Source organism: Notolabrus celidotus, chromosome 21 (assembly GCF_009762535.1).
Source record: "Notolabrus celidotus isolate fNotCel1 chromosome 21, fNotCel1.pri, whole genome shotgun sequence".
Classification (NCBI taxonomy): Eukaryota; Metazoa; Chordata; class Actinopteri; order Labriformes; family Labridae; genus Notolabrus; species Notolabrus celidotus.
Window position 1 is genome coordinate 20,120,412 of NC_048292.1, and position 25,353 is coordinate 20,145,764.

General features: G+C 42.0%; 1 protein-coding gene, 1 long non-coding RNA gene and 2 other non-coding genes across 4 annotated transcripts; all 4 read left to right on the top strand.

Moving 5' to 3' along the window:
* Nucleotides 1-616: 616 nt before the first annotated feature.
* slc25a3a (solute carrier family 25 member 3a) lies at nt 617-10,285 on the top strand. Its single transcript, XM_034673342.1, has 8 exons — nt 617-748; nt 1,884-2,047; nt 4,629-4,747; nt 6,017-6,196; nt 6,760-6,941; nt 7,302-7,474; nt 9,358-9,468; nt 9,821-10,285. The coding sequence occupies exons 2-8, from the start codon at nt 1,909-1,911 to the stop codon at nt 9,979-9,981; spliced, it is 1,065 nt and encodes a 354-aa protein (XP_034529233.1). The 5' UTR covers nt 617-748; nt 1,884-1,908; the 3' UTR covers nt 9,982-10,285.
* On the top strand, nt 6,987-7,187 carry LOC117805514. The gene has a single exon (XR_004629454.1). It is a non-coding gene; the product is annotated as a small nucleolar RNA SNORA53 (small nucleolar RNA).
* On the top strand, nt 9,524-9,724 carry LOC117805513. Its single transcript, XR_004629453.1, has one exon. It is a non-coding gene; the product is annotated as a small nucleolar RNA SNORA53 (small nucleolar RNA).
* A 5,973-nt stretch (nt 10,286-16,258) lies between the features above and the next one.
* On the top strand, nt 16,259-19,760 carry LOC117805165. The gene is made up of 3 exons (XR_004629355.1): nt 16,259-16,300; nt 19,220-19,393; nt 19,625-19,760. It is a non-coding gene; the product is annotated as an uncharacterized LOC117805165 (long non-coding RNA).
* The last annotated feature ends 5,593 nt before the right edge of the window (nt 19,761-25,353 follow it).

A 25,353-nucleotide genomic window follows, 5' to 3' on the forward strand; every position in this document is an offset into this window, starting at 1 on the left:
AGGACATTCATGAGCTGACTTCAAAGTTAAAGTAATGAGTTACTAGAGCACTGATAGAAATGTAGTGGAGTAAAAAGTACAATAATTGTCTTTCAAATGTAGTGGAATAAAAGTAATAAGTTCCCCCAAAAAATAATACTCAAGTTAAGTACAGATACTCAAAAAATGTACTTAATTACTTTACTCAAGTAAATTTACTTTGTTACCGTCCACCACTGTATATAATGTAATATTTGAATTCCTGCGATGATCCTGAATGTGCTTTAAAGACTGAGTGGTGTCATACTTGATGCATCCAGCCCTCAGGTGTGGCCAGGTGTGCAGTGAACAGGATGGGGGCTACACTGTCAACAGCATTACAGAGGACAGGAATAGAATGAGCTACTGGTAGGTAATCCACTTAGTGTTACGCACCAAGTTTGTCATTAGGGGTCATTGTCACTCACACACTCACACACACTCAAACACACACACACATTGTGATTGTGAGGTCCACACAGAATGACTTTGAGGAGTCTGAGAGGCAAACCAGCTCATCTTAAAGAATTCACTCTTTGTAGTGTTCGTTTTCTGATTGGCCCACGAGAGTTGACTGACAGCTCTGTGGCGCTCTTCTCGTTGGTCAGAGAGCGGCCCGACCTCCCTGTGACGTCACGATAGGAGAAGAGAATTCAGCGCGAGGTCATTCGGCCTCTCCGAGCAGCCGGTCCAAGCCAAGCGGAGGCGCCATCTTTACTACCCTGAGAGAGTGAGTGAAGTTTGTCTTTATAAATGCTTCATGTGGATCCTTTCTGCTCATTTTCTGTCTGAACAACGTGTTTTAGAGCAGCACTGTAGCTTCGTTTAACCGGGTTGTGTCTCTTCTTCTACTTAGACATTCCACCTTGGAGCCTGGAGCGGTCAAGCTAGCTTAGCAATGTAGCATCACTGAGGGAGATCTCCATGCTCGTGTAGCTGGTGGATTTATTACATGGTTATTTAAAATATATAACAACCATTTCAGACTGACTGTTGTGTGGGTGACTAATTAGATATGTGGCGCGTGGTTATCTTTACTCATTCACTAAGCTAATGCTAGCAGTTTCCTGATCACGGTCATTAAACGTCACACACATGTTGCGTTCACGGCCTCCTCTAATGCTCGGAGCCTTTATGTGAACAAGTCGAGACGTAGAATTAAACTAGTTAACTGGACGCTATCAGCAAATAAATAATACAACTACACAAACATTTCCATTTATAGGTGAGTCTCAAAGATAAAATGCATCACGTGCAGTATTTTTAAGGCTGTAGGCCGTTTAGTCTACATTGTATGAGTCAGTAAATGTAACTCAATACAAATTTGGATTATTTTCCTTTTCAGCTTAATTGCACACTACACATTTACCGAAAATAACAACTTAAACTATAAATATATTATGTTAATGCATTTGTTTTAGTAACTGAAGACAGAAATTTGATTTTTGAGTGATTTGAGAATACTCATTGAATAGTTTCCATAAATGTTTATTTTTTTTATTATAGTGCCACATTTTCATATTTAGTTTGGACTAGAAGTCTATGGTTTTGTAAATATTTGTAAATTTACTTATTTTGTGTATATCTGTCGTAAGATATGCTTCTACTTTAATTTTTAATTGCTGATCACTTTTTATTAATTGCTATATGCTCTTGTTTACTTAATACTGTCTATTTTGTTGCTGTAACACTTTAAATTTCCCCGTTGTGCCACAAATAAAGGAAATAGCTTCTCTTAATCTCATTTCTCCGATTATTCGGACTGAACCTGAACGTACTCTGCGCTAGCTGACATGTGACCCTTGAAGAGGGCGGGGCTTGTTAGCCGTGCTGCTAACACGAAGCTAACTTGTTGCTCATTGCAGCTCGGCCAGCAGGCAGGACGCCACCATGTACCCGACCGCTCTGACACAGATGGCCCGGGCCAACCCGTTCAGCGCCCCGCTGTTCTCCCTCCAGAAGGTGGAGGAACCTCAACAGAGCCAGCAAGGGCAGAGGACCCGCACGCTGGCGGCCGCCTCCGCAGAAGGTAACCGCATGAAGGCCTGATCCTAGCCGAGCAGATTAGCACAGTGTCCCCTTTTTATTGCGTAAGTCATAAAATACTGAGTTTGATAAGTGCAGTTCACCTGATACAGGCTCTAGAATATCGTTGATGTTTGTTTATTAGTATCAGAATGAAGGTTTTCCTGTTGTTGAAGCAGTTAGCTGCTAGGCCCGAGCTGCAGACAAGGTGCTGTGGAGGACAAGGAAGGACAAAGTGGATCTGACTCTGCGCTGCAGCGAGCTGACTTCACTGTGTCGCACTTGATTCAGGATCTTTAAGATTATTGATGCAGCTCTTTGAGAGGAAAGGTACTAAGGTTGCATATATGTAAACTAATCTCGACAGGCACGTGATCCAGACTAGAAGAGGACAAACTGTCCTGGTCTGGATGATGGATGGTGGGTTGTAAAAACGGAACCCCAAATAACTTTAATGTGTGACTGTGATTCTGCACAAGTTCAGGTGTTAAATAAACCAGACCCTGAAGTCCAAACAGATTATGCATTGGCCCTCCTAGTGCACAATAAGTCTATTTTATCTGACTTTAATGCAGGTTGTGTGAATATTTTGATATTTATAATGATTAAAACACTTTAAATAACACATCCAGGACATAATAACAGTGACATGCATCAGATGTGTTTGATTTGAGTTTGTTAAATCAGGTAAGAGCAAAGAAAGATGTGACCCAGCTCCTGACTTTGTTTTCAGTCTAAACAGGCAGGCAGGTTTAACAGCTGCTTAAAGCTGCAGGGCAGGACTTGGCTGCAGAGGTCTCACTTTGTCAGACATTATCAGGTTTAAGGGAACATGTTTTACCAATCGGGTTGTTGAAAGTCTTCATTAGTCAGGCGTCCTCCTGTCCAAGCACTCATCTCTTCCTGTGTGAGCACCGATGTTCTGACCGTGCCACTTGTTTCTTCAGAGGGAGACAGTTGTGAGTTCGGCTCTCAGAAGTATCTGCTCCTGTGTGGATTTGGTGGGATTCTGAGCTGTGGCACCACACACACAGCGGTCGTTCCCCTCGACCTGGTCAAATGCAGAATGCAGGTCGGTCTCTGGCTTGGCACCTTTTTTTCCCCCCACCGTCACGTCTCATCCACCGATAACCCTCGTGTTTTTATTTGTATTTGAGAAAAGCACCAATCTGCATGAGACGATAGCGAACGCCCCCGTTGTGGTGAAGTTTATTTTGTCATTAATTCCCATGATTCCTAAGTGTTGGAGTGATCATAACATGGCTGCATGATTCTGCACCGGTGTTCCTGTGTGTTCAATTGACTTGCCCACGTCACCGCCCCCTAGTCCACCCCCCCCCACTCAGTCCACAGTAGAGGACTCTTCATGTGAAGGTCAGGAGAGTCAGACCTGAAAGTTGACCTTGTAAAGACACCAGCAGGTGTTTCAGGCTCTCAGGACTTCAGATCTACAACACATTGACGCAAATAAACTCCTTTAACATAAATTTAAAACACGGCGTGATTAACGTCCTGCTGCCAGGTAAGTGAGCAGTCACACATGAATATCATACGACATGGGCGCTCTGTTGACAAAGTTCAAATTGAATAAATGACTGAATTGTAATTCAATGATTTTAATAATTGATTTTTGGACCACAGTGATGTTTTGCATTTTCAGGAAGCCGCCTAACGCCACATTAAATCAAGATTACCATTTCAATATTCGGTGCTGTAACCGGCGCTCACGGATTATTAAAGCCGTGTTTTTATTTTGGACTGAAGCGACCTGAAACAAAGTTAAGCTGCTGTGCATTAAAGCTCACTTTTGAAGTCCACATTCCTCCTGAATTGATCATTAAAAGGTTTCTATCGGGTATTAAATAACCCACAGAGGCCTTTTAACTCCAGAAAATAACAGATCCAGTAGTTTGAACTTATAAAACAGAATAAAACAGCTTCATTTTAAAGTAATTGTTTTTGTTTAAATCATCAAAGCGGTGCTTAAATGTGGGCTTAGTGGTTGTCCTCTTAACTGTTATTAAATCCTCCTTTACAGATATCTAGAGTCTTAAAGCGACATCAGCATGACTTGAAATGGTCAAAGTGGGAAAATATACCTAAAATGCACGTATTTATTAGTGTTAGGACTTAAAAACAGCTGATTTACATCGAGAATTTTATCAGCAAGAAATAAATTAACCGTTTCAATCATCGTCTGACGTCGGGATGATTTTATTTACTTTTGGACCATCTTTGTTGACAACAAAAGCCTGGATTGTGCAGGATGGTCAAAATGATTTCTCTGCATATTAAACTTCATAAAACGGTCTAAAGCTCTGCATTCGTCACTGTGGTCCTTTTTTAAAGTTCTACTGAAATCAAACGTGCAATGATTTGATCATCCGTTGGTGTTTTAATGACGGTGGCATGTTCGTGGCAGAGCTGTCATCATGGAGGAGTGATGACACTGTTCTCCTGAAGCCCTCTAATTGGACGTGCCGCTCCTCCATCATGCGGCTCTGCTGTGTTGATTTGTGTCCTGTGCTGCATGTGACCTTGCATGTTGCATGCATGTTGTGTCCCCTCCCTCCCTTCTATCACAGACAGCTGCGCGTTTGGCTCCAATAAGTACTATGCCCTGTGTGGCTTTGGGGGTATCCTGAGCTGCGGCCTCACACACACAGCGGTGGTGCCGCTCGACCTGGTCAAGTGCCGTCTGCAGGTTTGTATGGAAGCTGATCCCCCCCCCTCCTCCTGTAGTGAAGAGTAGTCAGCGGATCCTGCAGCCTCTCTGGAGTCCATCAGGACGCCATGAAGGATCCGGACTCAAACATAAGAACCGGCAGCGTTCCTTCATTTGAAACCTCCACAGCGTGTCCACATGTACACAGATATTTATTCAACACACTAAAGACGTTAGAGAGTAATGAAAGGCCGTACAGGGTGGAGATTTAAAGAACTCTAAAGTGTATCTGTTCGGACATGCAACATGGTGTTGGGAAACCATGACGTCATTAGATAAGTTTGCACATGCTCATCAAGTCTGTGCACGGCTACAAGAGCAGCAATGAAAGGCAGAAGCATGTGAGCATGGTTCAGGGAAGAGTTGAAAATATTTTCCCCGAGAGAATATTAAAACTGGAGCTGCAGGGTTTTTAATATTTTTTATGTGGGACTTTTACACCTTTTATTTATAGAGGAGAGGACAGTGGATAGGGTAGGAAACTTGGAGAGGGCGGGGGACAACATGCAGGCTGGAATTGAACCCGGGCCACCCGCTATGTGAGTGTGCAACTTAACCATTAGGCTGAGTCTGCGCCAGGAGCTGCAGGTTTTTTAAGTTCATAGACTACTGAAAGATTACATGTCGTCTTAAAACTTAAAATAAAATTGTTTGTTTATGTTAAACATTGAAGTTAAACGAGGTCGCGCAAGAGGCTCTGTCGTCGTTAGAAGTTTCCATGAGGAGTAAGCTCTTCTGAAACTTGTTTTGAACCTCTTACTCTTAAATATTTTCAGTATTATGGAGGTAGACTAACTTGTCAGAAGAAGTAAAATAAAGGATTCCTCACACCTTTTTTTTGATGATTATTTATTATCTATTTTCATGCAGGGCTCAGGGGAACGAATCTGACCTGGAATATCTATGTACATGTGGGCAAGGCCGGAGTTTTATAAAAAGTTTATATTGTCATTTAAAGTTAAATCAGAAAGTGTTGGAATCGTCTTCAACGTCAAGAAGAAGGTGACACTCATCACTAGCACAAGTATTTCTATTTTGTGACACTTTTAATATCATGAAGGTAAAAACATCCAAATTGTAGCTCAGAAATTAACAAAGCTAATTCTGCAAACCCCCCAAAACCACTCCAGATTAGATCTAAAAGTCCTAAAACTGAAACCCAGTCATCTGCTCAGATCAGCAGATCTCACAGCCGAGATGATCTTTTGTTTTCTTGCCGTCCTCACGCTGTCTTTTCCACCTTTGCAGGTGAACCCAGATAAGTACAAGAGCATCGGAAATGGCTTCTCGGTGACAGTGAGGGAAGATGGAGTCAGAGGTCTGGCCAAGGGCTGGGCCCCCACCTTCATCGGGTACTCCATGCAGGGACTCTGCAAGTTTGGCTTCTATGAGGTGTTCAAGATCTTCTACAGCGACTTGCTGGGAGAGGTGAGTGTGACCACAGCGAAGAAGAGGAGACATGTTCGTTCATGTCGGTGTCCTGTAGTTGCACGCTCTTTTTGGTGACGGAGTAACGTTGAGTTCATTTCACAGATGATAGTTTTATGTTTCTTATTTTAGAGTTTTATACCTTCCCTGATTGTTGACATTTATCTTGTGTACAGTTAAATTTGTATTTTTACTACTTTTTAAATTTAAAACACATTATGACTCGATCTGTCATCACCTGGACGACACCTTTCAACATTTTTATACGTTGAAAGTCGTGAGTCGTGCCTAAATTAAATTTGAAGACGCACTAAAAAGGATAAAAAATAAATAAACTTGTTGTCGTTTGCCTTTGTCGTTTATACAAATAATTTAAATTAAGAGTTGGAACGTATCAGTGCAGTTATTTAAAATACAATAACATAAATGATCCTGTATGATGTGACCATCTCAGTCCTTTTCACGGTCATCATCTGAGAACTTTATCTCTGAGGGAATCCTGATCCGTCTGACCGTGTGTCCCCTGGTCCGTCTGACTGTCTGTCCCCTGGTCTCTCTTACAGGAGAACACTTACCTGTGGAGGACATCACTGTACCTGGCCGCCTCAGCCAGCGCAGAGTTCTTCGCTGACATCGCTCTGGCTCCCATGGAGGCCGTCAAGGTCCGTATCCAGACCAAGCCCGGCTACGCCAACACCCTCAGACAAGCCGTCCCCAAGATGTTCGCCGAGGAGGGGATCTGGGCGTAAGTGTGCCGGCTCCTCACAGCTTATGTGTCCCATCTGACATTAACACGCTCCTTAGATCCACCTCTGGAGGGCGCCGTGCTCTGAGCGCGGCCCCTCGGCAGCTTTCTGGCTGTACAGTTGGAGGTGCTTGAGTCATTGGCGTGTGAGAACAGTCCACCTGTCCCTCAGCCCACCTGCAGCACCGGCAGCCCTGTTTAACAGACGGGGAGACCCCGGTGCTGCGAGCCTGAGGGACGGACACAAAGCCTAGAAAGATTGTGTGATACATTTTTAAACTTCTATCTCCTTAATCTGTTCATGTGTGCGACTGACGTGATGATTAGATGTCTCACCTCCCCCTCTCTGCCCGTCTCCAGTTTCTATAAAGGTGTGGTTCCTCTGTGGATGAGGCAGATCCCGTACACCATGATGAAGTTCGCCTGCTTTGAGCGTACCGTGGAGACGCTCTACAAGTACGTCGTTCCCAGACCTCGCAACGAGTGCAGCAAAGGAGAGCAGCTGGTGGTCACCTTTGTGGCCGGTTACATCGGTGAGTAACGACACCTGAACGGGACACCGTACCTGACTGATAACTCACCTGTGTTCCCTTTGTTAGAGAAGCCGTCCTCATTTATAAGTAGAGCAGATCGCAAATTGAAGGGGAGGGGAAAATGTATTCAGCGTATTGTTCTTCAAATAAATCCAGAGCTTCAGAGAGAGATTTAACTTGAAGCTGAGTTCCTCTGACAGTTTATCTCTCCTCAAGTATTCAAGGTTTTAGTTTTCACCCAGTGGTCGTATTCACAGAGCGTCTCTTAACGATGAAATTAAAAGAATGACTTAAAGCTCACAACACTTTCTAAGAATTTCCCCTTTAAGATTTTATTTTAAAGCATCTCATCCTGTCAGAGAGCTCCTGAAAAACATTAGCAGCTATTCTACATTCAGTTTTAGTCTTTAGATGAGAATGCCCGTTAGTTTTAGTGATTCAAAACATGTTCTTTTTCTAAAATCATCCATGTAGTTGATCGGATGTTGCTATCAGGGCACGATTGTGTTACACTTTTACGACAGTCCCTGAATGCACCTGCAGCAAAAGGCTCCCTGGACAAACAGTCAGGTTTGCATTCTGAACTGACGATTGAAGTAAATAAGATGCCTGACGTCCTCAAACTAGAAAACAACAAACGTCAAAATATTAAACAGACAGCTGGTCGTCTGTCACTAACGAGCACGGGGTAAAAATCCTGAATGAGAACGAGAAGGATGCACGGAGCTGGGCAGAGCTGGTACACATCCGCGTTCCTCACCTGACTAATCCCGTCGCAGAACTACGCGGTTTGTGTTTGGACAGATTAAACGCACAGTGGAGGGAAACTTATCGTGGATTTTGAATGTCCGGCGGTCTGCCAGGAACATCTTCGTTTCTTTGGCCAAAACGTAACATACACACGCCATCGTCTCGTCTTTGACATGAAAAAAAGTGTGGATGAAACATTTATCGTCTTAAGCTTTGTTGAAGAAATGAATACAGGTAGTGAGGAGGACTCGTGAGAAGCTGAGGAGTTTCTCAGATCGGCTCAAACTGTGATCATGTCTGCGCTCACGTCTCCCATCGATGCAACGACACAATCACTAGAGAGGAAAGTGATCTCAACATTTAGGTATTTAGTGACTGGTGAAAAACAACAGATTCACACTTGACTCTGTTCTCTTGAGGTGAGCGTCCTGCAGGAAGGCTCGTTATCGATGATGTATTAAAACTAAGAGAGCAGGGTAACAAAAAAGGAACAAGCTGCACAAAACAATAAAGTCAACACAATTAGAAGGTTCATTTCTAACGCGAGACATCGCTCAGAATAGTGAGCATCTCTGATATCCTGCAGAGCGAGTGCAGATCACCCCAGTTTAAGGACCTTCATCCATCAGCACCTGAAGAGGCTGCTCAGACTGAACACTTCTAAAGTACGACTTAGTTTATTCAAAAGATGATCAATACATTTATCAGGTTCTGTGATCAGATCTTTCACTGTTTCGTCACCCCGCCTCCTCGCTGAGTCGCTCTGAGGTCGTTCCTAAATCACTCCAAGGCCGAGTTAGCCGCTCTGACGGGACTCTGAGGATGTGTGTGAATACGAGCTCTGGTGTGTTTTAATAAAGACATCCTCCTAGAAACAGACTTGACTCCACATATGAAGATGATTCGTCTCTCCTGCTTGAGCTTGAAAACAAAAAGTCCTTCCCGTTCAGTTCAGATGTTTTGAGAATGATTAGAAAGTAGGAATGTTTTGGGAACTAAAGACTCCTGTAGGATAGTCGTTTCTTTTCCTTCACGTGGTTTTGTTAAACATGCGTCATCTTGTGACGTCGTATTAAATATGTTCTCATGAAAGAGATCCCTGCTGATGTCTGACGTCTTCTCTCTCTCTGCAGCCGGTGTGTTCTGTGCCATCGTGTCTCACCCTGCTGACTCCGTGGTCTCTGTGCTGAACAAGGAGAGCGGCAGCACCGCAGCCCAGGTCCTCAAGAAGCTCGGACCAAAAGGTCTGTATCAGAACAAACAATCGATCAATAATAATCATAAAGTAAATTGTACATCAACACGCTCCTTAGATCCACCTCTGGAGGGCGCCGTGCTATGAGCTCGGCCCCTCGGCAGCTTTCTGGCTGTACAGTTGGAGGTGCTTGAGTCATTGGCGTGTGAGAACAGTCCACCTGTCCCTCAGCCCACCTGCAGCACCGGCAGCCCTGTTTAACAGACGGGGAGACACTGGTGCTGCGAGCCTGAGGGACGGACACACACAGTCTGCATCATGTCTGTCTGTCTGTAACTGGATGATGATGATGATGATGATGAAGATGATCCTGAGTAACTCTGTTTCTCTCTCATGTCCAGGTGTGTGGAAGGGTCTGGTCGCCCGTATCATCATGATCGGTACCCTGACCGCCCTGCAGTGGTTCATCTACGACTCTGTGAAGGTCTACTTCCGCCTGCCCCGCCCCCCTCCCCCAGAGATGCCGGAGACCCTGAAGAAGAAGCTGGGCCTCACCGAGTAAACCCCCTTCCTCCTCCTCCTCTTCATCATCCTCCTGTTCTTCTTCGTCCTCCACAGAGTCTCCTCCACCTCTGACCCTCCCGGAGCTCCACAGCGCACACAGCAGCAGTTTTCTATATTTATGTTGTCGGCTCGCTCTCTGCTCAGAGCGCCGAGCTGCTTCTACTCCTGTATATTTAAAACAAGCGAGGAGACGACGGACCAGAAATCTCCCTCTGTAGAAACACCTGTCTGGTTTTATCATTTCCTGTCATTAGAAGAATGTTGAAATTCTAATAAAAGAATTAAACTCCCTGGGAAACGTCCACCCTGTGTCACTTCTTTCACCAGTGTTTGTTTTATAGGTTAAAGTTTAAAACGGTGTCATGCTGTGGTTAATCCTCCAGGTGCTGCAGTGTTCTATGATCTCAAACATCACGATAATGCACGACAGGGAAACTCACTTACTTACTTATTTACATGTACTTCTGAAACTCTCCGGGTGGTGAAACTTTCACCTTTTCCACCTGTGCAGAAATAAGTCTTATTCTTGTTTAGTAACTTTTGGCTGCAGCTCGATATAAATGCAGTTTACATTCAAGTGAAACACGATCCTCTGTTTCTGACTGTTGCTGTAGTTCAAAGCTGAAAACGTGGAAGTTGTCTCTTAGTGAACATCTGCTTGGACGTGTATCTTGCGCTGCAGTGGACTGTCAGAGGCCTGAAGAGCTTGCTGGTGTGCAGAGTGCAGCATCATATAGTGGACATACTAATACTTTTGGCACTTGATATAAAAGTGTTAGGACATGCAACTCAACTTTATTTAACTGCAGATCACTTTGAAAACACATCTAGTCTCAATGGGAAAGCGAATCATGCTGGATGTTTATACTGATATGGATTGGGTGATCTATCAGGAACCAAAGGATGCCACATCATTCGATAGAAATGAAAATTAGTAACCTACGGAGCTCTGAATTCAAAGAAACAATGACAATCGGAGTGATAAAATGATGAAGCCAGATGCAAAACTAGTGAAAAACGGAACAGATGAGTGATCCCCACCTGTAAAATGACTCCTGTTCTGGGGTCGTCTCATTGTTGCCCCTCTAGAGCAGGAGTTCACAGACTTTTTGACTACAATCCCCAAAATATAGGTGCCAAAGACCTGTAACCCGCACTGTCTCTCGGGGTGATTACATGTTGCTTCATGCTTCAAAATTAGCCCACCTATATGAGCATGTGTCTGTGTTTCCTGTGCCGTTACAAATTAACTTGCTGCTACTGATGCTTTGGATAATCTGCTGTTCACTAACTCTAAACTTAGGAGTCATCTGGCAAAAAGAAAGGCAGAAAACTCATCACATTTTCTATTTTCAAGTTTTTTTTTCAAGTTTAGCTACTATTATTGTTATTTTTTACAATAAGGGATAAAATGTACTATTTTTAGAAAACTTAAAATAACAACATTCTGGTAGACATCTCAGGACCCCCAAGGGGGGCCCCATCCACACTTTGGGAACCCCTGCTCTAGAGCACAAGTTGTTAATTTCATTAAAACCACAGCAGTTGACACTGATTAACAACCGTCTCTGCTGCTTCACTGATCAGATCAATATTTCACAAGTTTCATTGACTTGATTATTTTCTCTGATTGGAAAGAGTTCCTTTCATTTTTCTTTAGCAATGTATATAAACATCAGTGACGGAAAGTCAGGTTGGGAGTCACTGGTCTGAGATTTGAATCTATTCTCCTGTCTTTACATGTTGTTCTTGTTTCCCGCCACCAGAGGGAGTGCTCACTCCATCTTTTACTCCTCTAATAAAGGAATTCCTCTGTCATGGTCTGTATGACTGAAAGTACGACCTCAAGACCTTCCTGTTCAGAAAAGCATGCAATACATAACCTCTACTCCCTCCCGGACCTGTCTTTGTTCTGTTCTGTTCTGTTTTATTTTTTTTATTCCTTTTTCTATTTCTATATTTACTTTATTTTATTTTATTTTATTTTATTTTATTTTATTTTATTTTATTTAAAGCGACTTTGAGTACCATGAAAAGCGCTATGCAAATTCTATCAATTATTAATTAGAATCATAATTATTAGTACAAAATGTTTCTGAAACGCTTCAGCAGACGTCTCCAACCTGCAGCCTTGAAAAACTGCATGTAAAAACAGACTTAACAAAACCACTAGAATGACCCTTTAGGTAAAATAGAGAAAAGATTGTCAACAAGTTTAAATCTGTACATTAAAGTCTGAGTCATTCAAACAAACATCTCTCCGTACAGCGAGAATCTTTCAGCATGTTATGATTTGTTGGAGTCACCTCTGGAGATATATGTAAGTGTGTCAGAGAGAGAGAGAGAAGTAGAAACAGCTGATCATGAAGGCGCCCGTATTTAAGTAGAGCTGAAGCTTTTGGCTGAACGCCAGCTGATATTTTTGCTCTGCATGCATCCACTGTTCCTCTGAGTTCGTGTTGTGTTTACCAGCAGCTCCTCGTGTCACTGTCAGAGTAGCTTTTACAGATTTCACATCATGAAAGAAATCTCTCCTGATGTTATAAAGTGGACGCAAAGCAGCTTTTGTGTGACGTTCATCACATGCATAGAGAGGAAGGTGAGCAGATCCACCTGCTGCTGCACCCCCAGACCTGATCCTCTAATGGTCCAGGTCTTCACATGGACCCCTGCCATCATTACCTCCCATTTGTTTGCTCATGAAATCCTCGGTTCTTGCAGCAGCTCTGTCCTCTGATGGAAAAGGCCTGATTTCAGCGTGTGTGTTTTTACCTGATGGCGCGATGTGACACTGTGAGGTTGCAAAGGGTCATGGGAAATGGATTCCATTTATGTGTTTCCTGCTCGCTGAATAAAACATCATCACTGTGAGGAATAAAAGTGTCAGTGCTAACCTGTCAGCTCTGTGTGTGAGTGTTGTTCCGGCAGCTCTATTTTCGGGCTCCATCTTTAACACGTCAGCCCGCTGATGGAAACAGCTGTGGGCTCCATCAGGGACAGTTAGGCCTCAGCCTTTATTATCAGCTCCAACACAAACTATGTTTCCATTACAGCGAGTCAAATCCACACAGTCAGAGAGACACACCGACGAACCCCCTGAACCTCCAGCTCTGCTGCTTTAAAAGGATTTCTGCTTTTTCTTCTGGTTCATGACGACTGTGATCAAAACTTCACTCAGAGTATTTCTGCTACTCGTGTTTGAGTCAGTATGCTTTGTTCATGTTTACTTATTTAATCATATTTATGAAATTATAAGTGTAAGATAGAGTCAGGTAGGAAAGCTGGAACTGGATCTGCAAAGATAAAATGATTTGTCCATTTATCCTAGAAAGAAAATAAACCACCAACTGTTTTGATAGCTGTCTCCTCGTTCTGGTCATTTTTTGAGCAGAAGACTTGTTTTAATATTTTCTGGTTTGTTGAGTGTTTGCTGCTTTTCTCTGTCAGTCGTGACGGTACATAAAGAGTGGATTTTGCAGTTTGTCGATTGGATGAATATATAGTATGAAGATGACATTTTGGGCTCCAATTTGGCTTCAATTATGATAAATAATGTCAATTTTTTGGCATTTTTAACAATGTGTTTTATACTTACTTTTGTTCATTGCTGGATATGTACAGTTATGAAATTCTTCTTTTCTTTCTTTTTCGTCTTATGTTGCTGCTCCTATCTTGCTCTGTTTTGTTTTTGTAGTGTCTTGTTAGTCCATACAGGCTGGGAACCTTTCAGTGAATGACACGATGAACAAACTAAAACAAAAAAAACCTGTACACTGAATAATTAATTGATTTGTTGTGAAGTGAATGGGCTGATTAATCATCATGATGGTTACTATCAGCTGCAGCTCTGTTGGGAAGTTCTTTTGTTTTCCATTTTCTGTATGAAGGAGAATCATCTGAGTTCATGAAGGCCTTACAGTTTCTGTACGTATTTTGGTGTTATTAATTCCTCCAGTGTAAGGTTTAATTGGAAACAGTTGATTCACAAAGAAACACAGGTCAAAGTTCGTGTCTCCACATTAAGGCTCTGGAGTATTTCCCTCAGTGGTGCAGTGCCCATTCTGATTACTGATTGCTATACCTCTAAAGTGCTGCGGAACAAATCTGATTGACTTCTATCCTCCACTGTTCTTCTTTAGGTCCTCAACAATAACTGTGTAAAATAATCATAATAATACCTTCAATCATAAAGCACTTTACAAACAGTTAAAAAGGCAGTAGGCAGCAGTTAAGAACATATTATATTTCAACAAAAGTTTTAAAACAAGCATCAAAGAAATAAACCATAAAATCAATAAACGTCACGTCTAAAACTGTGAGTTTTTAAAAGTGACTTTAAAAATGACAGAGGGTTAACTCCCCTGATCTCCTCCAGCTCGAGCACCTTTGGTTTTACAGTTTGAGCGAGGCATAGTTAATGATGACCTACCAGAGGATCTGAGGTTACGTGAAGGCTCAGTGATGTATTCTGGATCTGACCCCCTAACAGCTTTAGTAGTTAACAATAAGTCGAATAAATACAATTTAACAAAAAGGATTCCTCCATTCAGTCAGGTGATACTGCTGCAGCGCCACCTATTGGCCAAAATGCACCAGATTTGGTAGTCCTTCTCAGACATCATATCTACACATATCCACCAAATTTAGTTCCAATGACACAAAGAGTTCAAAAGATATGACAGCTATTTGTCATGTAAGCACCGCACACCACATGACACTTCAGCCTACTTTTGGAGGAAACGAGCAGATCTGATCTGAATATTAAATATGAAATGTACATTTTCTTACCTTTTACAGGTATGTTTTATGAATTTAGTGTCACTTACTCCCAGTTAGTAGGAGAACCAGCACCAGCCAAAACAAGTCTAACTTGAATTCAATTTAATGTACCTACAAATTTGCAACGTTTATTTTTGTAGCTTCTCAATCGAGCCGGATATTATGTCCAGTTTGTCAGCTTTGGTAAACAGAATGGACGTAGATCATAATATTTTAAGTTATCCTACTAAGAAATGTGCCACGGTGACTCAAGATTCAGTCGATGTAGACTTAGTATAGAAAAGTCGAACATCCTTTTACCCAGAAAGTTAAAAAAACCCACATGAAATAACAGAATTACACGCACTAATTACATAATGCAGAAGTTGTGACCGCAGACACTTTAAAGATGTCTCACATCTGTTTGTCTTCATGGAGTCTAACCACAGCAGGCTGTGAATTAGCAGCACATGTGGAGTCGTTGTTATGCTGCTGCTGTGGTTACAGTTCATACCACAGAGCTCAGTTTACTCTGCTGCTGCTGCTGCCGCTGCTGCTGCTGCTCCGAGGTTTCCTGAATGAAAAGGATTTATTGTGTGTCGGCAGGGTCAGAAGGGTTTATTTGTGGAGCGGCTTTCACACACAAATGATTCAAAGGCTTTACACGAGGAGCGAAACTGTGTTCATACAACTTTTATGAGGCAATAACACGGAAATCAGAGAGCATAAAGAGATCAAACAACACTATGATTTAGTTATGAATCAAATTAAATTAAGAGTTGTGGAACAAAACCAAGAAGTCATAAAACATAAATCAAACTAATGACTTGATTTAGTTTATCTGGACTTATTAAAGTCAATCTTTTAATTAATTGATGACAGTTACCCTGCTGCTGAGTGTACAACCTTAATTCACAAGCCTCGAATTAAGCACTTTGGTCTTTTCACCAAGAGAATAATCTGCTGTCAGTTCGCTAGTCAACATGCTAAGCTAACAGGTGAGATAATCTGAGAACACCAGGACAGATCATTTGTCTGATATGTCCTTGAAATGTCCAAAAAGGCTCCAACACCACAAACACGGGTTTTAAATCAGGTTCAAGAGTAATTGGCCACGCCCCTAATCCTACCTTTAATCCTTAATCTAATGTAAACAGGTGAGTTGTAAATAAGTTCAGCAGTACAGTTGTCATGGTCGTCCCTGGTGCCTCTTTTTCTGTTCTATTCTCCTTTGATCTGTTCTGTTCTATTCTCCTCTCTGCAGATTGATTGTATATGACGTGTGTGATCAGGTTCTATTGTTATGGGGTTTCAGCCAATCAGAATCAAGTATTGAACACAGCCGGGTAATAACCTGCTGTAAACAGGTGAGTTGTATATAAATTCAGCCGTACAGTTTTCATGAAGAGAGAAATGAGCTATAGAGACCCAAACTGTTTTTTTACCAGGCTGTAAACATGTTTATTTCTGCTGTAACATTTTAACATGAGGCTCTATGGGGACTGACTCACTGCAGGAGACACACTCTAGTGGACACTGGAGGAACTGCGGTTTTTGAGGTAGTAACATTTCTCAGCCATAAAGTATGTTGAAAGTTTTTGTGAATAGTTTGAAAACTATGTCAGAGGTGCGTTACTGCCACCTACTGGTCTGGAGTTGAACATGGGGAACAGGTTAATGGATTGAAGTGAAATTTGGGCACAACTCTTAAATAACACTTCCCTCCCTTTTCATTCCTAGAAAGCTGTTAAAAAGAGTAAAATTAAGTTTCATATGTGAATAACATGTAATTCATTTTAGCATATATGATTAAAGGCAGGGGATCATGTCAGGAGTGTATCAACACAGATTGTGAATCTCAGCCTGTTTTGACCAGGGACAGTCCTCTCCATTGCCAGGTTCATAATCCAACTTTTTCAAAAGGCCAAAGAGAGGCCTGGATTTCAAAATTACACAATCCTTGGAGTGTATTTAACACTTCTCGCGCTCCACCATCTTTGTTTGACAAGTTCATGACGGAAAAGACAACAGACAAAATGTCTGCTGACACGTTGATGCCTCAGTGAGAGCGGGAGCTCTGCCTGTTGGTGCTTCGTCTCACACTGAGGAGTGACCAGCTGACACCTCCCCTCAAAAAAACAGAACACCAGCATGTTGGCGCATGTGCAGACATGTTCATGCATGCATTCATGCATCTATTGTCCTTGCAGGCCTGAGCTGAGTCCTGGAGGTCAGTCTGAAATAGCAGCTGGTGTTCCTGGTCACATGAACGAGGGGGCCTGGTTTGGCTCGATGTGAGGAATTTAGAGTGGGAGGATTCCTCTCAACAGCAGGACTGGAAGTTTGTGTGAGCGGGGAGGAGGAGGCTTACTGGAAAATACTTCTGGACTGCAGGCTGAGAGGGGTCACCTTATTGAAAAGCCTGAACTACATACATGAGAATCTGTTGCTGCATGCAGCAGACATCTGTACAGTCACAGCTGAGAGCGGGGAGCTTTTCTGATGAGACGTTTTAACCTTTCTATTCAGCAGTCGATGATTCAGATGGGCTGCAGGAAGACATGAAGCAACAGCTGGATGACACAAAGAGTTCAGACAGGCTGGCTCTTAAACATGTTAACAGTGTCAGAGAGCTTCACTGTGAAACTAACACACTGACCCGACCTTTGACCTGCAGCAGGAAGCACTCAATAAACCCTCATCAGGAGGGGAATGGATTACACGTTACAATGCTTTAATAAAACCTACTTTATCATATCACAATAACTTTATTTATAATGTTCATGTGCAACAGGAAGCCCTTTACTTGCATAACAGACAAAAAAAACAAACGTCTGATGGCGATGAATGATTGCATGCAAAGTAAAACTATACATAAAGCTAGCAGACACCAGTAAATGAGAAAAACCCAAACAAAGCAGGATGGATTTGCAGGAGAAGAGGGTTTATGTTATCAAACCCTTTATTATCAGGGTCTGATATGAATCTGCGTCTGCAGAGAGGATGAGTGAGCAGAGAAGCACAAAGAAAGAGAGAGGGAGATCTGTAAATTGATACCGACTAACCCAGCAGCTGATCTGAGTGTGGGACTGTTGAGTGGGCTCGTTGTAAATATTTGGATCAGTGTTTGTACAAAGAGAATCTACCCCTCTTCTCTCACAGGCCTCTCCCTCTCTACCCTGATTACAGACCCTCATCATGTTGCTGCTGCTGCTGCTGGGTCGACGTGTTGCACGTTAAAGTTAATGAGTTTAACGTAAAAGCAGAAAATCAGGGCAGACATTATGAACCCCTATGGACTGAGTCTGCAGGCGCTTGTTAAAGTGAAGGTCTCACCTGATGTTCTGCCAGGTTTTTATCTCCACTCTCTGTTTCGTGCTCTTAACTTTTCTTTTATGTTTCCAGCATCACCTGCATGCACCTGTCCTTCAGTCCTCCCTTATACTTACACTTTGATGTCAAAACACTTCTGGAGAACATTTGATTTTTCTCTGTAACTTGATTCAGTAAAACAAAAGTACTGCTGCACTTAACTCACCATTCAATAATATAAAGATACGAAACTAAACAATATGAAACTAAAAATACAAGACTAACAATACGATATGATATGATACTAAACTAAACAAACTAAACAATACCAAACTTACAATACCAAACTAACAATATGAAACTAAAAGATACAATATAATACAATACGAAAAAATACTAAACAAAACTAAAACTAAACAAACTAAACGATACGAAACTAACAATATGAAACAAAACAATACGAAATGATACAAAACTAAATGATATGAAACCATACGAAACTAAACTAAATGATAGCATATGAAATGAAACAAAATGAACCAACTTGATATGATACAAAAATATACAAAATGGTACACGAAATTAAACGAAACGATACGAAGCTAAGTTTCGCTATGCTAAGCTGATCTCATCACCTTGATGCGATCCAATCCGATGATACAATGCAAGATGATTTGATATAAGGTTGTGTCTTCCTCAGTCATGACACGGTGGAGCTGCAGCTTTAAAACACTCAGAGCCGTGCACACACACTCAGAGGAATAAGAGGTTTAAACGGGCTCAGCAGTTTTTACCCCGAAGGATCATAAAGGTTCATCCAGCGGTGCTCATGGTCCCACCAGTCCTGCTGATCTCTGCCCAAATAAGGACATTAAACTGGAGTAACACTGAGATGGTTGCAGCAGTAAACTCAGGACTGCAGGTTTCAAAATCAAAGTCCCCTGAGGAGTGCTGGTCTAAGTTTCTGAACTGACTGTAGTGAGAATCAAGGAGGTACATATACAGATTTAAATAAAACAAGGAGTTCTTTGTATTCTATGCTGCTCATACGTGCCTTAAGTTGCCCCCAGGGGACAAATAACGTTTTTTTAATTGAATTTAATTGAATTTAATTGATTTGCTCTGTATTTTGGTCTGTTCTTGAACTTGACATCTTTTTATTACAGTAGTCTCTCAGGAGTTCCCTCTGACCCTGTCGGCCTCTCATCCTGCACTCACTTGACCCCTGACCCACAACAACACGATAGCTGCTTTGGTTCTCGTGCTGCACTCTGATTGGTGAATCATGCTACTGCCCTGAAGCTGGCTGCGTCCTGATTGGTCCGAGGCTTTGAGTCCAGGTGAGCAGGCTAACCTTGCAAAGAGTCATAAAGTGTGTTTGTCTTTCATGGTCCATTTCTCTCCTTTATTGACAGTAATAACCGCTCACTGACAGCAGCGTGTTATTCTCAATAACTCAGCTCACACACACTGAAGTCACCCTGACCTGTTTGCTCGCTCGCTCTCTCACTCTCTCTCTCTCCCTCTCTCTCTCTCTCTCTCTCTCTCACTCTCTCTGTTATTAACTTCAGGTGACGTGAGAAGGTCACAGGTGGAGGTGGAAACATTACGCTATTTGCACCAAAACACAGACACAAAGAGTCAGCACTTTAATGTGTTCATTGTTTCATTATCTGTTTATAAAAACATGTTTGAGTTGGTGTTAAATTAAAGAGACTTTAAAGGAATAGTTCAACATTTGATGAAATACATTCATCTGTTGTTTTTTTCTTTCAAGGTAGAGGAGGAGAAATCTGAAACATGTGAATCTGTGATCAGACAGAAAGCCTGAAATAATAAAAAGCTGCAGCTCAGTGAGGCTTCTGTTCACGTCTTTGCATCGATTATTTTAAGATGCAGCACAAAATATTCTACTTTTGGTCTCAAGATTGCGGCACATCTGAATCTTGCAGAGAGCTTAAACTATAAGGTAGCTGCATTGAATGGCGATATCATAGATTTTAAATGTTGTGTCTCTGGAACACTTGTAGCTCCTTGTCTCCTGTGTCTCAGATTTCTCAGTTTGGCAGCTAAATGTTTTTGGACCAACGCAGTCATTTCACAGCCATCCTCCCAGAGGAACTGAAGACTATTTCAGCTCAGATTTCTACTTTCAGCTGTGTTGCAAACTAAACCACCAAAACCACAAAAAGGACAAATGAGCCCTGAAACATGAGTGCAGATGAGGAGACTGCAGACTCTGTGGTTGAAGAAAAGCAGCAGAGTGACGGCTCCTCTACTCGGATCACTCGGCTTAGCTCGCTTCTGGTGCTCGGCTCTCGTCTCCAGAGCTGCAGACCAGAACCCGTATGCACGTCCAGCAATAATAGAAACGGGACGTGCATACAGGCTCTGAAGGTAACCCAATCAGTAGGATGAGACACACCTGACATGCCTCGTGTTTAAATCAAGAGCAGCAGGAAGTGTTGAGAGAGCTCTTCTGACCACACAATTCCATGCAACACACTCTCATCATTGTCTCACAAGCACGACATTAAACACTTCACATCTGCTCTGTTTGTTTTGATTACTTATCCACATGTGCAGTTTTGTGTACTGTCTCAGGTCTGGCATTCCCTGATCACTTGTGTGAATGTGGTTGAGCATCAACTTGTTCTGTACAAGTGCATCCCACAGATGGTAGATGAGGTCAGAGAGTGCAGCTTTAACTGTACATATGATGAGCACAGATGGTCAAAATGTTGTTCAAAAGTTCTAACACGCCAGAAATTCAGCAGACTGGTGAGTTGCAGCTGATCGCAGGGGTGGCGCTTGCAGCCTACTCTCTGCTTGGCAAACAAGGACAAATGTTGACTTTGAGATCTGTCGTGAGGCTCATGAATCAGATCTGAGTCGGCTTCAGTTTGCACCTCTGCCGGCCCAAGAGTCTGGCAGAGACAGGATAAGTCATCAGAGCAAGGTCGAGACTGCATTTGTATAAAACTGTGATTGTGCAGAAAACTCCTTTTGAGCCCCTTTAAAAGACATCATTCATAAACATCTCTGTCCTGTGCAGATCCCAGTCAGCTGCAGGTCGAACACAGAGTCTGTGAGAATTTGGTGAGTCTCACTGGCTCAGACAAAACAGTTATTATCTCCTGAAGGAACCCGGCTGCACTCAGTGACCCTGCAGCTGTGCTGAGACGCTTACTCAGGTCCTCTCTGTGAAAAGAAGCTTCCTGTTTCTGTCGAGTGACCGACTCTGTTTCTCTGTTAAAATCACACTTAGAGTACTTTCTGTGGAGTGGTTTTACATCCCCACACCTCCGAAGATCACAGGGCTGCGATACTTGAGCAGAGCTTTGTCGGTTGCTGAGTCAGCCTTGATTTCGACCTCATGTCGGCCCTGCAGCGCGATCAGATAAAATGTGATAAAGCATCTTAAATTCATTCATCACAGCTGCTGTGGTTTTTATTAAGTTAACTGTTGTTTGTGCAGAGACCATCAGATGATTAATGTGGCTCTGTCTGGAAACAAGAGCAGGGAAGCTTCAGGGCAGAAAGACAACATGATCACAGACAGTTCATCAGTTTTTAACCTGCATCTATTTAACAGGAAACTATTCTTTGAAGAGAGAGGACGATGAACTGTTTTTAAATGAACAGAGGAAACAGATATATTGTGTGTTGTCCTATAATGTTTGAGCCTCTTGTTGTGATGGTTATTGTTTATGCAGCCAGCAGCGTGCATACAGCTAACTGATAAGAAGCTGACACAGGAGAATAAACTGAGTCTTTCATACAAGAGTGTTATCTGCTTTCATTTTCAGATATATCTTCAGGTGAATTAATCTACAGCTGAATCATTAACAGGTGAGTCGATGAATTCCTGGAAAGCATAAAGGACGGTGGCTGTTATTAAGTCACATGTGGATGTCACTGAAGTACGAGTGTTCACACGTCGCTGTAACGTGCATCTCCACTGACCACGTGATCACTGGAAGCCAATTCACCCTCATTAAAAGAATATTAAAGGATGGTAACAAACAGTGATGCAGACTCAGCACATGTCGTATAATAAATGGACATAGTCTCCGTGACGTCACCCATCTGTTCCTGAAGCCCTGTTTTGACGCTGATCATCAGCGGGTGCCATAGCGGAAATGTTGAACTCAATCTAACTTCTGTGGAGCTAGTGTGAGGTAAAGAGGCGGGCCTTTAGCCCACCTGTCAATCAAGTCAGCCATGCCCTTATTTGGGTAAAACTCGTAAGTTTAATATCTTCAAAAATAAAGAGTTGTAATAAAATCATCCCATACAGTGTGTGACGATAGAGAAATTAGCTATTCAGAACTAAACTGTTTTTTGAACCAGGCTGTAAATATGTTTATTTCTGCTGTAAAGATTGGCTCTTTGAATGGCTGTGTATGTGGTTTCTGGTGCTCTTTGAACCAGCCTCTAGTGGACACTCAATGAACTGCAGTTTTGAACACTCCATTGGCTTCAACTCTTGCGGCTGGAAGTTGCCGCTTGATGTTCACACCTGAAGTTAAGGCTGTCCACCTGTTAGCCGATCACCCAGGTAGGATATTTATGCCAGATAAAAACAGGCCTATCACTTTAAAGTGAAACCAAACTGAAACCAGAACACAGAACAAGAACAAAAACACACCTTTTATTTTTCCACGAACAATAATAAAGAAATCAAAGACAGTCTAAATGCTGCTTGAGCCTTTATTCACCCACACAAACTAGTGATTCATTAAATTAAAAACTCTGAGAGATGTTTCAGTTTGTTTTGTTTCCTATTCCTCTAATGTAAGTCTGATTTCCATCAAAACTCTATCCCTCCTTGAAGGTCTGATCATCATGATGCCCCTCCTTCTTACAATAAATAGTACTCCTCTCCTCCCCCTTTCCCTTTATTAAATCATTTCCACCATCTCTGTTCTCTCTGTCTCAGATGTGACTGGAAATGAACTTGAACTTGATGCTTGCAGTCTTGTTGTCCTCGTCCTCAGCGGCCTGCGGGAAGATCAGTCAAAACATGAAGGCTGACTGTGAGAAGCAGAGGAACCCTGCAGGACACTTGCATGTTAGAGAAGAACGGACCGTCAGTCGCTCACAGACAGAAGGAGGGGGAGGAGCTTTCATAGGGGGCTTTGTGTGTTATATAACAGCCTGTAAGCTCCGCCTCCTCCTGCTGACCAATCTGATCTCATCAACCTCTCTTCACACGTGGCCTCTGCAGCCCCCAAACACACACACACACACACATACAAACACACAGACACACAGACAGACACACACGCACACACACACACACACACACACACACACACGCAAAAGGCCCTCAGCATCCTTTCATCCCATTGGAGGAAAACACAGGCCTGTTTGCAGCTTCCTATTGGGTACCAGCCTGTATCACCACCACCATCATGCGCATCTTCGTCATCATGTGACATGTGCAGCTGCAGCAGAGAACAGCATGTTCATGTTCATATAAGGCCTCACACTTCTCTGTATGAAGAGACACTGAGTAGAGGGTTTTATTTTTAATATTTAATAACTGTTGAAACATCCAAAATGATAAACTTAAAATTGTGAAAATTAAAATTAGATTAAAAAAAAGCTGCAAAAACCTTTTTACAATTTTTGTTTATTGAATGGAGGTCTATGAAAGAGGATTAGAGACACTGATGTTTTTTTTTAGCTCTGACCTTCTTCACGGAATGTTCCATTTGTTCTCAGAATTCTGACATCAAAGACAGAATTCCGGAATTCTGTCTTTGATGTCAGAATTGTAGAACACCTGCTGTTGCTCTCCATACAGACTGTTTTTTTTTTGCTGACACCTGATTGGTGGGTACTACTCAGACTACAGACAGAGACCAGAACCCTTCTCAGACTAAAATCCAGACCCTGAGATCCAGATTCAACATGTTTCTGAATCAGAATCTGTAATTACAGGTTAGTTGTAGCTGAAAGTAAAAAGAAAACTACTTTTACAATGTTTGTTTGTTGAATGGAGGTGGGATCCATCATTTCTGATGCTGTGTTCCAGGAAGTCAGGAAATCTAAAAGCTGATTGTCTTTAGTGACACAGCATCAAGCAGATTTGTGTCTCAGTGTAAATGTTTGATGTAGAACAGATTGTTAGCTGCTCTTCATGTAGATATCTGTTTATAGAGAGAAAGAAATCCTCCTCAGATTAACAACCATGGGAGCTGTCATTACACTGGATTCTGTTCCTCCTGCTTTTGCTCTCCATACAGATTGTTTTTCCTGCAAACACCAAATCCTGCTGACATCTGATTCGTCGATACTACCTCATTATTTTCACTCTGTTGTTCTTTGAATTTAAGATAGAATGAGTTCAGGTTAATATGAGCTGAGCTTCAGTTAGCTTAGCACAAACACAGCTGTTGGCATCGTCCTCTTATTTCTGAGACTGAGAGGAAAGTGAGATTGTGTTGCATGACTCTGGTCTGCACAGTTTGTGAATAAAGGAAGGTGAATGATTGAAGAAAACGACAGCAGGCTGAGGCGGATAGGAGGAGGCAGATGGTCTCTTTGGAGTTGAACATTATCTCTGCTCACACACTTCCTGTTTCTCTTTTGACCCAGTGACCGTTAAACCTATTAAAAGTCTGAAAACATTATCTGACCAGAAAAACCTTGATGATAGGAACACAAGTCTAAATGTGACGGACGGATAACTGAGTCTGACGAAGAGAACAACTCGACTCTGACTTATGTGAGAGGACGAAGGAGAGGAAGAGGTGCATGTGGTCACGCTCTTGATAACGTAAAACATATTTTATTTTCTCTGCTCAGCGATATTTCAGAACACAGAGTGAATATTTCATATGCGGCGGCCACTGCATTGAACACACATTTAGAAGCAGTTTTGAAGCATTAAAGTTGCAGAGCAATGTCCAAATCTTCAGACAGATTTTTATGTTATTAAAATTATTCTATCATTTGGAGAAATTAGAGTTCATGATGGCGAAAGGAAAAGGAGATGTGAATACCTCTGGGAGAACTTCTAAATGTTTAAAAGGAAAACCTATTATCCATATTTAAATATTAGATTCATATTTTTATATAAAGACAGAAAACATGTGCTAAAGGATACATTCTGCTTTATATAATGTGTTTAAGTAATTATTAAGATATATTTTACGCATGCATATTTTTAATAAACTGACATGTTGTTTGTGTTCATACTTTAAATGTATTTCGGTGCGGGTATCTATTAGACTGTGAGTGGATGTAATAAAATGTTTCAGTCGCAACATATTCTATCGTATCAAATCAT

What these genes read in the sequence shown, in the direction of transcription:
- slc25a3a (XM_034673342.1), top strand. Translation starts at nt 1,909, where the DNA reads ATGTACCCGACCGCTCTGACACAGATGGCCCGGGCCAACCCGTTCAGC. An exon ending in GGCGGCCGCCTCCGCAGAAG is followed by an intron (nt 2,048 to 4,628) that starts GTAACCGCATGA and finishes CTTCTATCACAG; the next exon opens with ACAGCTGCGCGTTTGGCTCC. An exon ending in CTTTGTGGCCGGTTACATCG is followed by an intron (nt 7,475 to 9,357) that starts GTGAGTAACGAC and finishes CTCTCTCTGCAG; the next exon opens with CCGGTGTGTTCTGTGCCATC.